The sequence below is a fragment of the Haematobia irritans genome, unplaced genomic scaffold (assembly GCF_050003625.1).
Source record: "Haematobia irritans isolate KBUSLIRL unplaced genomic scaffold, ASM5000362v1 scaffold_18, whole genome shotgun sequence".
Classification (NCBI taxonomy): Eukaryota; Metazoa; Arthropoda; class Insecta; order Diptera; family Muscidae; genus Haematobia; species Haematobia irritans.
Genome location: NW_027445775.1, coordinates 43065 through 59330, shown reverse-complemented (window position 1 = coordinate 59330; position 16266 = coordinate 43065). Strand labels below are relative to the sequence as shown.

The 16266-nt window shown below is 35.9% G+C and overlaps 2 protein-coding genes across 2 annotated transcripts; both read left to right on the top strand.

Moving 5' to 3' along the window:
• Positions 1 to 8530: 8530 nt before the first annotated feature.
• Positions 8531 to 15530, top strand: LOC142242484 (uncharacterized). Its single transcript, XM_075314048.1, has 2 exons — positions 8531 to 8640; positions 14159 to 15530. The coding sequence occupies exon 2, from the start codon at positions 14173 to 14175 to the stop codon at positions 15070 to 15072; it is 900 nt and encodes a 299-aa protein (XP_075170163.1). The 5' UTR covers positions 8531 to 8640; positions 14159 to 14172; the 3' UTR covers positions 15073 to 15530.
• On the top strand, positions 8787 to 14048 carry LOC142242485 (uncharacterized). The gene has a single exon (XM_075314049.1). The coding sequence runs from the start codon at positions 8787 to 8789 to the stop codon at positions 14046 to 14048; it is 5262 nt and encodes a 1753-aa protein (XP_075170164.1).
• Positions 15531 to 16266: the final 736 nt, after the last annotated feature.

Sequence of the window (16266 nt, the reverse complement as noted above, 5' to 3'; positions counted from 1 at the left end):
TGAGCAAAACAAGTTTTTCATAAAAACATTTCAATTTTTCCATGATTTGGATGGAATTTTCGATTTTTTGGGGGTGGTCATGAATTAAGCTCCTTTTCCCTCTAGGACGCATAGTTTAGGAGATATGAGCAAAACAAGTTTTTTCATATTAAAATTTCATTTTTTTTCTGGATTTGGATGGAATTTTCGATTTTTTGGGGGTAGTCAAGAATTAAGCTCCTTTTCGCTCTAGGACGCATAGTTTAGGAGATATGAGCAAAACAAGTTTTTTCATATAAAAATTTCATTTTTGTCATGATTTGGATGGAATTTTCGATTTTTTGGGGGTGGTCATGAATTAAGCTCCTTTTCGCTCTAGGACGCATAGTTTAGGAGATATGAGCAAAATAAATTTTTCATATAAAAATTTTAATTTTTTCCATGATTTGGATGGAATTTTCGATTTTTTGGGGGTGGTCATGAATTAAGCTCCTTTTCGCTCTAGGACGCATAGTTTAGGAGATATGAGCAAAACATGTTTTTCATTTAAAAATTTCAAATTTTTCAGGATTTGGATGGAATTTTCGATTTTTTGGTGGTGGTCATGAATTAAGCTCCTTTTCGCTCTAGGACGCATAGTTTAGGAGATATGAGCAAAACAAGTTTTTCATATAAAAATTTCATTTTTTTCCATGATTTGGATGGAATTTTCAATTTTGTGAGGGTGGTCATGAATTAAGCTCCTTTTCGCTCTAGGACGCATAGTTTAGGAGATATGAGCAAAACAAGTTTTTCATATAAAAATTTCAATGTTTCCATGATTTGGATGGAATTTTCAATTTTTTGGGCGTGGTCATGAATTAAGCTCCTTTTCGCTCTAGGACGCATAGTTTAGGAGATATGAGCAAAACAAGTTTTTCTTATAAAAATTTACAATTTTTCAGGATTTGGATGGAATTTTCAATTTTTTGAGGGTGGTCATGAATTAAGCTCCTTTTCGCTCTAGGACGCGTAGTTTAGGAGATATGAGCAAAACAAGTTTTTCACATAAAAATTTCAATTTTTCCATAATTTGGATGGAATTTTCAATTTTTTAAGGGTGGTCATGAATTAAGCCCCTTTTCGCTCTAGGACGCCTAGTTTAGGAGATATGAGCAAAACAAGTTTTTCATATAAAAATTTACAATTTTTCAGGATTTGGATGGAATTTTCGATTTTTTGAGGGTGGTCATGAATTAAGCTCCTTTTCGCTCTAGGACGCATAGTTTAGGAGATATGAGCAAAACAAGTTTTTCATATAAAAATTTCAATTTTTCCATGATTTGGATGGTTTTCAATTTTTTGAGGGTGGTCATGAATTAAGCTCCTTTTCGCTCTAGGACGCATAGTTTAGGAGATGTGAGCAAAACAAGTTTTTCATATAAAAATTTTAATTTTTTTTGGGATTTGGATGAATTTTTCGGTTTTTTTGGGGTGGTCATGAATTAAGCTCCTTTTCGCTCTAGGACGCATAGTTTAGGAGATATGAGCAAAACAAGTTTTTCATATAAAAATTTCAAATTTTCCATGATTTGGATGGAATTTTCGATTTTTTGAGGGTGGTCATGAATTAAGCTCCTTTTCGCTCTAGGACGCATAGTTTAGGAGATATGAGCAAAACAAATTTTTCATATAAAATTTACAATTTTCAGGATTTGGATGGAATTTTCGATTTTTTGAGGGTGGTCATGAATTTAGCTCCTTTTCGCTCTAGGACGCATAGTTTAGGAGATATGAGCAAAACAAGTTTTTCATATAAAAATTTTAATTTTTTTGGGATTTGGATGAATTTTTCAGTTTTTTGTGGGTGGTCATGAATTAAGCTCCTTTTCGCTCTAGGACGCATAGTTTAGGAGATATGAGCAAAACAAGTTTCTCATATAAAATTTCAAATTTTCCATGATTTGAATGGAATTTTCAATTTTTTGAGGGTGGTCATGAATTAAGCTCCTTTTCGCTCTAGGACGCATAGTTTAGGAGATATGAGCAAAACAAGTTTTTCATATAAAAATTTACAATTTTTCAGGATTTGGATGGAATTTTCGATTTTTTGAGGGTGGTCATGAATTAAGCTCCTTTTCGCTCTAGGACGCATAGTTTAGGAGATATGAGCAAAACAAGTTTTTCATATAAAATTTCAAATTTTCCATGATTTGAATGGAATTTTCAATTTTTTGAGGGTGGTCATGAATTAAGCTTCTTTTCGCTCTAGGACGCATAGTTTAGGAGATATGAGCAAAACAAGTTTTTCATATACAAATTTCAATTTTTCCATGATTTGGATGGAATTTTCGATTTTTTGGGGGTGGTCATGAATTAAGCTCCTTTTCGCTCTAGGACGCATAGTTTAGGAGATATGAGCAAAACAAGTTTTTCATATAAAAATTTACAATTTTTCAGGATTTGGATGGAATTTTCGATTTTTTGGGGGTGGTCATGAATTAAGCTCCTTTTCGCTCTAGGACGCATAGTTTAGGAGATATGAGCAAAACAAGTTTTTCATATAAAAATTTACAATTTTTCAGGATTTGGATGGAATTTTCGATTTTTTGAGGGTGGTCATGAATTAAGCTTCTTTTCGCTCTAGGACGCATAGTTTAGGAGATATGAGCAAAACAAGTTTTTCATTTAAAAATTGCAAATTTTTCATCATTTGGATGGAATTTTCGATTTTTTGGGGGTGGTCATGAATTAAGCTCCTTTTCGCTCTAGGACGCATAGTTTAGGAGATATGAGCAAAACAAGTTTTTCATATAAAAATTTTAATTATTTTGGGATTTGGATGGAATTTTCGATTTTTTGGGGGTGGTCATGAATTAAGTTTCTTTTCGCTCTAGGACGCATAGTTTAGGAGATATGAGCAAAACAAGTTTCTCATATAAAAATTTTAATTTTGTTGGGATTTGGGTGGAATTTTTCGGTTTTTGGGGGTGGTCATGAATTAAGCTCCTTTTCGCTCTAGGACGCATAGTTTAGGAGATATGAGCAAAACAAGTTTTTCATATAAAAATTTACAATTTTTCAGGATTTGGATGGAATTTCCGATTTTTTGAGGGTGGTCATGAATTAAGCTCCTTTTCGCTCTAGGACGCATAGTTTTGGAGATATGAGCAAAACAAGTTTTTCATTTAAAAATTGCAAATTTTTCATCATTTGGATGGAATTTTCGATTTTTTGGGGGTGGTCATGAAATAAGCTCCTTTTCGCTCTAGGACGCATAGTTTAGGAGATATGAGCAAAACAAGTTTTTCATATAAAATTTCAAATTTTCCATGATTTGAATGGAATTTTCAATTTTTTGAGGGTGGTCATGAATTAAGCTCCTTTTCGCTCTAGGACGCATAGTTTAGGAGATATGAGCAAAACAAGTTTTTCATATAAAAATTTACAATTTTTCAGGATTTGGATGGAATTTTCGATTTTTTGAGGGTGGTCATGAATTAAGCTCCTTTTCGCTCCAGGACGCATAGTTTAGGAGATATGAGCAAAACAAGTTTTTCATATAAAAATTTTAATTTTTTCAGGATTTGGAAGGAATTTTCTTTTTTTTTTGGGGTGGTCATGAATTAAGCTCCTTTTCGCTCTAGGACGCATAGTTTAGGAGATATGAGCAAAACAAGTTTTTCATTTAAAAATTGCAAATTTTTCATCATTTGGATGGAATTTTCGATTTTTTGGGGGTGGTCATGAATTAAGCTCCTTTTCGCTCTAGGACGCATAGTTTAGGAGATATGAGCAAAACAAGTTTTTCATATAAAAATTTACAATTTTTCAGGATTTGGATGGAATTTCCGATTTTTTGAGGGTGGTCATGAATTAAGCTCCTTTTCGCTCTAGGACGCATAGTTTTGGAGATATGAGCAAAACAAGTTTTTCATTTAAAAATTGCAAATTTTTCATCATTTGGATGGAATTTTCGATTTTTTGGGGGTGGTCATGAATTAAGCTCCTTTTCGCTCTAGGACGCATAGTTTAGGAGATATGAGCAAAACAAGTTTTTCATATAAAAATTTTAATTTTTTCAGGATTTGGAAGGAATTTTCTTTTTTTTTTTGGGGTGGTCATGAATTAAGCTCCTTTTCGCTCTAGGACGCATAGTTTAGGAGATATGAGCAAAACAAGTTTTTCATTTAAAAATTGCAAATTTTTCATCATTTGGATGGAATTTTCGATTTTTTGGGGGTGGTCATGAATTAAGCTCCTTTTCGCTCTAGGACACATAGTTTAGGAGATATGAGCAAAACAAGTTTCTCATATAAAATTTCAAATTTTCCATGATTTGAATGGAATTTTCAATTTTTTGGGGGTGGTCATGAATTAAGCTCCTTTTCGCTCTAGGACGCATAGTTTAGGAGATATGAGCAAAACAAGTTTTTCATATAAAAATTTAAATTTTTCCATTATTTGGATGGAATTTTCAATTTTTTGGGGGTGGTCATGAATTAAGCTCCTTTTCGCTCTAGGACGCATAGTTTAGGAGATATGAGCAAAACAAGTTTTTCATCTAAAAATTTCAAATTTTTCAGGATTTGGATGGAATTTTCGATTTTTTGAGGGTGGTCATGAATTAACCTCCTTTTCGCTCTAGGACGCATAGTTTAGGAGATATGGATGGAATTTTCGATTTTTTGGGGGTGGTCATGAATTAAGCTTCTTTTCGCTCTAGGACGCATAGTTTAGGAGATATGAGCAAAACAAGTTTTTCATATAAAAATTTCAATTTTTCCATGATGTGGATGATCATGATCATGAATTAAGCTTCTTTTCGCTCTAGGACGCATAGTTTAGGAGATATGAGCAAAACAAGTTTCTCATATAAAAATTTCAAAATTTTCAGGATTTGGATGGAATTTTCGATTTTTTGAGGGTGGTCATGAGTTAAGCTCCTTTTCGCTCTAGGACGCATAGTTTAGGAGATATGAGCAAAACAAGTTTCTCATATAAAAATTTCAAAATTTTCAGGATTTGGATGGAATTTTCGATTTTTTGAGGGTGGTCATGAATTAAGCTCCTTTTCGCTCTAGGACGCATAGTTTAGGAGATATGAGCAAAACAAGTTTTTCATATAAAAATTTACAATTTTTCAGGATTTGGATGGAATTTTCGATTTTTTGGGGGTGGTCATGAATTAAGCTCCTTTTCGCTCTAGGAGATATGAGCAAAACAAGTTTTTCATATAAAAATTTACAATTTTTCAGGATTTGGATGGAATTTTCGATTTTTTGAGAGTGGTCATGAATTAAGCTCCTTTTCGCTCTAGGACGCATAGTTTAGGAGATATGAGCAAAACAAGTTTTTCATATAAAAATTTAAATTTTTCCATTATTTGGATGGAATTTTCGATTTTTTTGGGGTGGTCATGAATTAAGCTCCTTTTTGCTCTAGGACGCATAGTTTAGGAGATATGAGCACAACAAGTTATTCATATAAAAATTTCAATTTTTCCATGATTTGGATGGAATTTTCAATTTTTTGAGGGTGGCCATGAATTAAGCTCCTTTTCACTCTAGGACGCATAGTTTAGGAGATATGAGCACAACAAGTTATTCATATAAAAATTTCAATTTTTCCATGATTTGGATGGAATTTTCAATTTTTTGGGGGTGGTCATGAATTAAGCTCCTTTTCGCTCTAGGACGCATAGTTTAGGAGATATGAGCAAAACAAGTTTTTCATATAAAAATTTTATTTTTGTTTTGGGATTTGGATGGAATTTTCGATTTTTTGGGGGTGGTCATGAATTAAGCTTCTTTTCGCTCTAGGACGCATAGTTTAGGAGATATGAGCAAAACAAGTTTTTCATTTAAAAATTTCAAATTTTTCAAGATTTGGATGGAATTTTCAATTTTTTGGGGGTGGTCATGAATTAAGCTCCTTTTCGCTCTAGGACGCATAGTTTAGGAGATATGAGCAAAACAAGTTTTTCATATAAAAATTTACAATTTTTCAGGATTTGGATGGAATTTTCGATTTTTTGAGGGTGGTCATGAATTAAGCATCTTTTCGCTCTAGGACGCATAGTTTAGGAGATATGAGCAACACAAGTTTTTCATATAAAAATTTTAATTTTTTGGGGATTTGGATGGAATTTTCGATTTTTTGGGGGTGGTCATGAATTAAGCTCCTTTTCGCTCTAGGACGCATAGTTTAGGAGATATGAGCAAAACAAGTTTTTCATTTAAAAATTTCAAATTTTTCAAGATTTGGATGGAATTTTCGATTTTTTGGGGGTGGTCATGAATTAAGCTCCTTTTCGCTCTAGGACGCATAGTTTAGGAGATATGAGCAAAACAAGTTTTTCATATAAAAATTTTAATTTTTTTGGGATTTGGATGGAATTTTCGATTTTTTGGGGGTGGTCATGAATTAAGCTCCTTTTCGCTCTAGGACGCATAGTTTAGGAGATATGAGCAAAACAAGTTTCTCATATAAAAATTTTAATTTTGTTGGGATTTGTGTGGAATTTTCGATTTTTTGAGGGTGGTCATGAATTAAGCTCATTTTCGCTCTAGGACGCATAGTTTAGGAGATATGAGCAAAACAAGTTTTTCATATAAAATTTCAAATTTTCCATGATGTGAATGGAATTTTCAATTTTTTGAGGGTGGTCATGAATCAAGCTCCTTTTCGCTCTAGGACGCATAGTTTAGGAGATATGAGCAAAACAAGTTTTTCATATAAAAATTTACAATTTTTCAGGATTTGGATGGAATTTTCGATTTTTTGAGGGTGGTCATGAATTAAGCTTCTTTTCGCTCTAGGACGCATAGTTTAGGAGATATGAGCAAAACAAGTTTTTCATATAAAAATTTTAATTTTTTCAGGATTTGGAAGGAATTTTCTTTTTTTTTGGGGGTGGTCATGAATTAAGCTCCTTTTCGCTCTAGGACGCATAGTTTAGGAGATATGAGCAAAACAAGTTTTTCATATAAAAATTTAAATTTTTCCATGATTTGGATGGAATTTTCAATTTTTTGACGGTGGTCATGAATTAAGCTCCTTTTCGCTCTAGGACGCATAGTTTAGGAGATATGAGCAAAACAAGTTTCTCATACACAAATTTACAATTTTTCAGTATTTGGATGGAATTTCCGATTTTTTGAGGGTGGTCATGAATTAAGCTCCTTTTCGCTCTAGGACGCATAGTTTAGGACATATGAGCAAAACAAGTTTTTCATATAAAATTTCAAATTTTCCATGATTTGAATGGAATTTTCAATTTTTTGAGGGTGGTCATGAATTAAGCTCCTTTTCGCTCTAGGACGCATAGTTTAGGAGATATGAGCAAAACAAGTTTTTCATATAAAAATTTAAATTTTTCCATTATTTGGATGGAATTTTCAATTTTTTGGGGGTGGTCATGAATTAAGCTCCTTTTCGCTCTAGGACGCATAGTTTAGGAGATATGAGCAAAACAAGTTTTTCATATAAAAATTTAAATTTTTCCATGATTTGGATGGAATTTTCGATTTTTTGGGGGTGGTCATGAATTAAGCTTCTTTTCGCTCTAGGACGCATAGTTTAGGAGATATGAGCAAAACAAGTTTCTCATATAAAAATTTCAAAATTTTCGGAATTTGGATAGAATTTTCGATTTTTTGAGGGTGGTCATGAATTAAGCTCCTTTTCGCTCTAGGACGCATAGTTTAGGAGATATGAGCAAAACAAGTTTTTCATAAAAAAATTTACAATTTTTCAGGATTTGGATGGAATTTTCGATTTTTTGGGGGTAGTCAAGAATTAAGCTCCTTGTTTACGCAGTAAACAAATGGATGGCAATCCTGCCAATCCAAGTCATAACGATCTCATATGTTTCTTGTTTCTTCGTTCTACCTTGCCAACAAGCGACTACAGCAAAAGGGTGAAGGAGGGGCAGTTGTAGAGAAATCGTCATCAAGACCACAGCACATTTTGAAAAAGCATACCAGATAAGAATAAAAGGCTAAGAATTAAATGATCAATTTGAGTATTGCACAAGTATTATTGTTAAAAGAATAGAACCATTTATTGTGAATTTGAAGTGACATACAAAATTTATAGTTATAGATGAATTTATGTGAATAAATACGATTTAATATGAAGTTATAAAGAAACGGAAAATCAAGTGTATTTATTCTCAAGAAGGCTCAATTTATATTGGTTTTCTAACTCGTTAAAGCATGGTCTTCGAACCTTCTAGTCAAATAACGGAAACTATTTACCCTATACAGTCCACTGAAAACAAATAAATAATCCAATAAATGTTTACGTGATCCAAGAACAAAAAAAAAAGAAAAAAAGAACGAAAAAGGGGATCTATGATTAAGTCTCCAAAACAGAAATAAAGTGATTAATCTCTCTTGTTGTGAATAATTTACGCTTCTCTTAAAAAAAAAATAATAATAATAATAATAATAAGTACCTTAAAGAGAAGTGTTGTGAGAAGATCATAGAAGAAGATGAAGAATCGACCATACAATTCAAAAAAGTGTACAGAGTGTGTGGTACTCCTCAGAAAAGAGAAAAGTCAAAAGAAGAGAGAATCGTTTGTGTAAAATACATACAACAGGTTACAAATCAATTACTCGAAAATATTTCACAAATTCCTTGCCGACAGACAAAGTATACCCTATAGCAAGCTCGGTGAGTACTCTGTGTCATTCGTTAAGCAATTAAGCAAACACAAAAACCATTTGTCAGTAGGCAAACTTGTATGTTAAACCCTTTGTATTTATCGACAAACCCCTGTCATATATACCCTTTGAATTAGCATATATACCTTTTGAATTATGGCTGAATTAACAACACTAGCTGGCAGTTTGACTCGCAGCATAACCATAGAATTAAATGCATTTAAGGCTGAATTTGGGCCTGTTCTAATTGCGAAGAAATCAATGTCGGCTTTAAAAGTAGTTCAGAGAGAATTAGAGAATATTTGGGCAAAAATAATTGGGAAATACGATGCCCTTATAGAGTCCCCATTATTGGACAAACCAGAACAAGTGAAATCTATAAACATGGAGGAAATTCATGAGAATATGAAAGCTAGTAGAAAGTTTTACAGAGATACTATGATTGCGATAGAAGAGGCAATGGAAAGTCTTTCGGAAGTTATGAAAAGGGGTTCTGACGTTTCGACACCCGACGATAGGGCTACGTTTAGTGTTCCACCATGTGACATTCCAATCTTTAAGGGAGATTATGCATCTTGGGCCTCATTTCGCGACATGTTTTTGGCTGTTTATGGAAATAACCCTAGATTGAGCGAAGTAGAAAAGTTATTTTATCTCAAACAAAAAACGGGAGATGAGCCCAAGGAAATAGTAGACAATGCACCCCTTACACACAAAGGATTCAGCGTAGCCTGGGAGGATCTTAGGGCTAGGTATGACAATGTAAGGATGCAAATTAACAAGCAAATTAAAATCTTACTGGACTTGCCAACGGCCACGGCACAGTGTGGATCATCTGTACGCAAATTACAACGAACCGTAAACAGCTGCATAAATCATTTGAAGTTATTAAAAGTACCAACCGATTCTTGGGACCCCATCCTGATATATTTATGTTCGATGAAGTTACCCGTGCAAATGCTTACAAAGTTTGAAGAAACTCTAAGCGACCCTTCAGCTCTTCCAACATGGGTAGAAATGGATGCGTTTCTAACGAATACATTCAAAGGACTTGAGTCGGTAGCTGACATTAAAAGCATAGGTACTCCAAAATGGTTAGACAGTAATGAAAAAAGAGGCAAGTTATTTCATGTGAATGTTATTTCGCCTTCTAATTCCAAAAAAGGTAACACTCAGGGACCAACCACAAACGAAACTTCAAGAGACCATAGGGTTTTAGAGTGCAAATTTTGTGAAGATAATCACACTATTCGGGAATGTCCACAATTTGAAACGTTAAGTGTGAAGGAACGAATTGAGTTTGTGCAAAACAATGGATGTTGCTATAACTGTTTAGCTATATCTCACATATTGAGGAATTGTAAAAGCTCGTTCAGATGTCGGTACTGTGGAAGGCGACACCACACGCTTTTGCATAAACCAAATTCCTCCACAGAAATCCCAGTTAACACTTCGGCGGAAAATCAGACCGCCATTCATGAATGTGAACAGTCTGTTCCTATGAGCGCTTCCTCTCAGGCCTTTTCAACCTTTACTCAATCCTGTAACCAAATAGATGAAAGGAAAAAATTGTTGGGGACAGCGGTTTTGAAGGTACAGCATAATGGGGCATTATTCACAGCTAGAGCTTTAATAGATCCAGCATCAGACTTTTCTTTTATATCCGATACATTGCGACGTAGATTGAATATACCCACCCTACCCATAATTGCAGAGATATCAGGCATCAATGAAGTAATATCCGCCAGATCAGACAAAATATGTGAAGTAGTTTTAAGGTCGGCTGTGCGACAAGATTTCTGTATAACAGTACAAGCGATAGTAGTAAAAACTCTAACCCACGCCTTGCCAACCCAGAATATCACCCAACCCGTATTAAATGAATTGAATAGTACTTCCTTGGCAGATCCACTTTTCTTCCAAAGTCGACCCATTGATTTCATCATAGGATGTGATTATTACCCACAAATCATTCGGTCAGGTGTACAAAGAAATATTCTAGATACATTAGTAGCTCAAGACACTGAATTTGGATGGGTTCTCACGGGACCAATCAATGAGAGACGAGCTCAGAATCAAGCGGTGTCATTTTTCAATTCCGTATCGCTAGAGAAAACTATAACACGATTTTGGGAAATTGAGGAGGTACCCATTAAACACCACCGGTCCTTAGAAGATGAAATGTGCGAGGAGATATTCGACAGAACTATATGCAAGCTGCCACAAGGACGTTACCAAGTTTGTTTACCCTTTAGGACACCACAAATTCAACTTGGCCATTCCAGACATATAGCAATGGCACAGTTTCTCCGAAATGAACGCAAGCTAATGAAAACACCGGAATTAAAAAAAGAGTACGACAATGTTTTAGAAGAGTACATAAGGTTAGGTCACATGGTACCTGTGGAATTCAAAAACACTTTGAACCCTGATAGTTCTTACTATTTACCCCACCACGCTGTTGTTAAGCCAGATCGGGTTACTACTAAGGTTAGGGTTGTATTTAACGCGTCGAGTAAGACTTCGAATGGGAAAAGCTTAAATGACGCTTTGCTCACAGGCCCCACTATACAAGGGGATTTAGTCATACTGATATTACAGTGGAGATTTTATAAGTTCGTTTTTAATGCTGACATACAAAAAATGTATCGTCAGATACTTTTGGAACCATCGCACACCCGATTTCAAAGGATTTTGTATCGAAGTAATGTGAATGAGCCTATTAGAGATTATGAACTCAAAACAGTTACGTTCGGAGTTAACTCAGCACCCTTTTTAGCTGTGAGTACCCTTCATCATTTGGCCAAGGAGGTTCAAGCCACGCACCCCCGTGCATCTGATATTCTAATGAACTCCATGTACGTCGATGATGTTTTAGCTGGTGCTCATACACTTTCTGACGCGAAACTAGCTCAAAATGAGCTAATTTCCGTTTTGCAATCAGCTGGATTTCCACTTCGAAAATGGATGGCAAATTCTTCGGAACTGTTAGACCATATACCCAGAGAGCATTTGTTAAATGCTGAATTACTGACGCTCTCCGAATCATCAAATACAAAAATGTTAGGAATTCGTTGGAACGCTAAAAGCGATGTATTCCTTTTCGACGTTCCTCTAATGGAGAGACCCAATACATACACTAAGCGTATAGTCCTATCTGAGATCGCCAAACTGTTTGACCCAGCAGGATGGCTAGCGCCCATAATTATAACAGCCAAAATAATCATGCAACAGATTTGGCAAGACAATACCAGATGGGATGAAAGTTTATCGACACACACCCTACATAAGTGGAACATGTTCATTGATAGCCATTCTAATATAGGGCAAATTCAAATCCCCCGATGGATTCGGTTTACACCTAAGGATACCATCGAGTTTCATGGATTTTCGGACGCCTCCGAAAAAGCTTACGCCGCAGTCTTATATGCTAGAGTTATACCCAAATCTGGACCTGTGTCTGTTTCATTACTTTTTGCAAAAACTAGGGTGGCACCGATAAAGGTATTATCGCTGCCACGGTTAGAGCTATGTGGCGCTGCATTATTAGCCACGATGGTTAATGCTTTGTTATCACAGCTGAGAATTCCCCAATATGCTACACACTATTGGACAGATTCTTCAATAGTATTAGCGTGGCTTAGTAAACCACCGACCACATGGAAAACGTTTGTTGCAAATCGGGTGTCCATTATAACAAGAAACACTAGTGCAGAGAATTGGAGACACGTAGCTTCTCACGACAACCCTGCGGATATAGCTAGTCGGGGATGTGATGTTAGTGCACTGAAACATGAGTCATTATGGTGGAAGGGCCCTTCGTGGCTTAGTAACGACACGTCTGATTGGCCGGTGTCACCATCGTTTACCACCGAAATGGAAGCGAAGACCGTGAAAGTCTTCGCAAACACTGTTTCGATTCATTCAGACATATTAACAAGATTTTCAATGTGGTCAAGGGCAATTAGAGTTCTGGCGTACGTTTATAGATTTTATTTTAACACCTTGAAACATAGGGAATCTACTAAATTCTCACGTTTGGAGCTGACCTCGGAAGAAATCAAACTCGTAAAGGATCGATTAATAATAGTTTGTCAGAAGCTATACTTTCCAGAAGAGCACAGCTGCTTAACAATCCGAGAAAAATTACCTCAGAAAAGTTCGATACTTACATTAAACCCTTTCATAGATGTACATGGAATCATGAGAGTTAATGGTAGATTAGTAAACGCTGGTCACCTAAGTTATAATGAGAGATACCCAGTACTCATTCCATACTGCAGTGAATTTGCACGCTTGTTAGTGAAACACGTACACTTAATAACCCTACATGGTGGCAATCAAGTCATGCTTCGAGTCCTTCGATCCTGTTACTGGATACCCAAACTAAAAACTATGATTCGAAGTACAATACATTCATGCGTACCCTGTGTTAGGTATAAGAATAACCAATCAAAACAATTAATGGCAGCATTGCCTCCGGAAAGAAGTACTTTCTCAAGACCATTTACCAACACGGGGGTCGACTTCGCTGGCCCGTTCGAGGTCAAAAGCTACTCGGCACGATGCTGCAAAATTACTAAAGGATACGTTTGTATATTTGTATGCTTTTCGACTAAAGCTATACACCTAGAACTCACATCCGACCTCTCCACTCCAACGTTTATGGCAGCCTTCGCTAGGTTCTTCTCAAGACGGGGATGTCCAGAATCTATTTACTCCGATAATGGTACAAATTTCGTCGGAGCGGCAAGGATGCTTAGAAAGGAGCGCCAGGAGTTTATAAACGGACTAAGAGGAGAAGTCGTTACTGCTCATAATTTTCAGGACATAAAATGGCACTTTATACCTCCCGGAGCCCCACATATGGGCGGACTATGGGAGGCAGGAGTGAAAAGCTTTAAGGCTCACCTGAAAAAGTGCTGCATAAATCAAAGGCATACATTTGAGGAGCTGAATACTCTCTTAGCCAGAATAGAGTCATGTCTCAACTCGAGACCTCTTTCACCTTCGAGCGATGATTCTGAGGACCTAAATCCACTAACCCCGGGGCACTTTCTTATAGGAACCCCATTACTAACTCCAGCTGAACCGGAACTCGGAGACAATAACATGAGTCTGATCAATCGATGGCAGCGTCTCAGAGTACAACACCATTATTTCTGTCGAAGATGGAAGGAGGAATACTTAAAGGAACTCCACAAGCGCTACAAATGGAAATATCCGCAAAGATCAATCCAAAGGGATGATATGGTAGTCGTTCGTCAGGATAATACACCCCCTAATGAGTGGCTGTTAGGCAGGGTTACCAAGGTTTACAATGGATCCGACAACAGAACGAGAGTTGTGGATCTGCGTACCACGACCGGTGTTATCACAAGACCAATTACTAAATTAGTAGTGTTGCCCACAAATTAATGTTTTTTTTCTCAACCTATACTTTTTGTTTAGATAACACTCTACACCAACAACACACATTAAATCCCATTTTTACTCTAATTTTCATTGTTTAACTATTTATTCCATAGGTGCGCTAACAAGCATGGGTCGAACTTGTAAAAGCTGTGCAAACCGAGCACCTTTACACAGAAATTGTTCAATAAGCTGGCGACAAGGTAAACGAAGTGAGGAGCAACATCAGTTTACTCATTCAAATCACAGTATGAAACATTTTGGGTGCGGATTATGTCGAGAAAATCATAGTTTATCGTCTTGCTCAAAATACCGCCACATGAACCTGATCGACAAATACAAAACAGTTATGAAGCTCCATTACTGTGTTAATTGCTTAGCAAGAAACCACCTTCAAGGCAAATGTCAAAGCCATGCCCGATGTAACATCTGTAAAGAAAAACATCATACTAGTTTGCACGGACATAAGCGCATTTGGAGGAATGAATCCACTGCCCCTAGAATTCGTTCCCATTCCCCTCCGCAGTTATCATCCAAACGACCAAACCCAGTTTCATGCAACATACTGAGAACTGTACTACCGACTGCACTAATAAAAGTTCATATGGGCGATAGTACGAAATTTGTTAGAGCATTAATGAATTCCAGTTTATCGTCGACAATAATCGCTGCTCGACTTATTGAAGAATATGAGCTTAAAACATTCACGGTGGATTCGTTATTGTATACACGTCTGAGCTTTGAGGCCACCGTCCCAACCTATCCGGCTTTTCAGGTTAATGCAAGGGTAACAGAGACTTTACCACGGGAACCTTATGCTCAATCTCTCTCCGAAACCATCTTGGACAAATTTCCGCGAATCGAATTAGCCGATCCCAAATTCATATCCAACAATCCAATCTACATAGAAATCGGCGCAGATTTGTTTCCTGCAATCATGAAATCAAATATAATGCAGGCAGAAGGCGGGTTGCTTATGGCTCAGGATTCCACCTTAGGGTGGTTGGTAATTGGGTCAGCAACGTCCTAAGATGTTCAATTTTAAATACCCTTTCCATATCGAAAAAAAACACAAATATACCAAATGTGCTATGTAGTAAATTTAGTCCACAATTTAATATCTGCTTAGATACCCCATGGCCGGGGAGGATGTTTACGCAGTAAACAAATGGATGGCAATCCTGCCAATCCAAGTCATAACGATCTCATATGTTTCTTGTTTCTTCGTTCTACCTTGCCAACAAGCGACTACAGCAAAAGGGTGAAGGAGGGGCAGTTGTAGAGAAATCGTCATCAAGACCACAGCACATTTTGAAAAAGCATACCAGATAAGAATAAAAGGCTAAGAATTAAATGATCAATTTGAGTATTGCACAAGTATTATTGTTAAAAGAATAGAACCATTTATTGTGAATTTGAAGTGACATACAAAATTTATAGTTATAGATGAATTTATGTGAATAAATACGATTTAATATGAAGTTATAAAGAAACGGAAAATCAAGTGTATTTATTCTCAAGAAGGCTCAATTTATATTGGTTTTCTAACTCGTTAAAGCACTCCTTTTCGCTCTAGGATGCATAGTTTAGGAGATAGGAGCAAAACAAGTTTTTTCATATAAAAATTTCATTTTTGTCAGGATTTGGATGGAATTTTCGATTTTTTGGGGGTGGTCATGAATTAAGCTCCTTTTCGCTCTAGGACGCATAGTTTAGGAGATATGAGCAAAACAAGTTTTTCATATAAAAATTTACAATTTTTCAGGATTTGGATGGAATTTTCGATTTTTTGGGGGTAGTCAAGAATTAAGCTCCTTTTCGCTCTAGGATGCATAGTTTAGGAGATATGAGCAAAACAAGTTTTTTCATATAAAAATTTCATTTTTGTCAGGATTTGGATGGAATTTTCGATTTTTTGGGGGTGGTCATGAATTAAGCTTCTTTTCGCTCTAGGACGCATAGTTTAGGAGATATGAGCAAAACAAGTTTTTCATTTAAAAATTTCAATTTTTCCATGATTTTAATGGAATTTTCAATTTTTTGGTGGTGGTCATGAATTAAGCTCCTTTTCGCTCTAGGACGCATAGTTTAGGAGATATGAGCAAAACAAGTTTTTCATATAAACATTTCAATTTTTCCATGATTTTAATGGAATTTTCATTTTTTGGATGGAATTTTCGATTTTTTGAGGGTGGTCATGAATTAAGCTCCTTTTCGCTCTAGG

Excerpts from the sequence above, each read along its gene's own strand:
- LOC142242485 (XM_075314049.1), top strand. The coding sequence starts at position 8,787 with ATGGCTGAATTAACAACACTAGCTGGCAGTTTGACTCGCAGCATAACC.
- LOC142242484 (XM_075314048.1), top strand. The coding sequence starts at position 14,173 with ATGGGTCGAACTTGTAAAAGCTGTGCAAACCGAGCACCTTTACACAGA.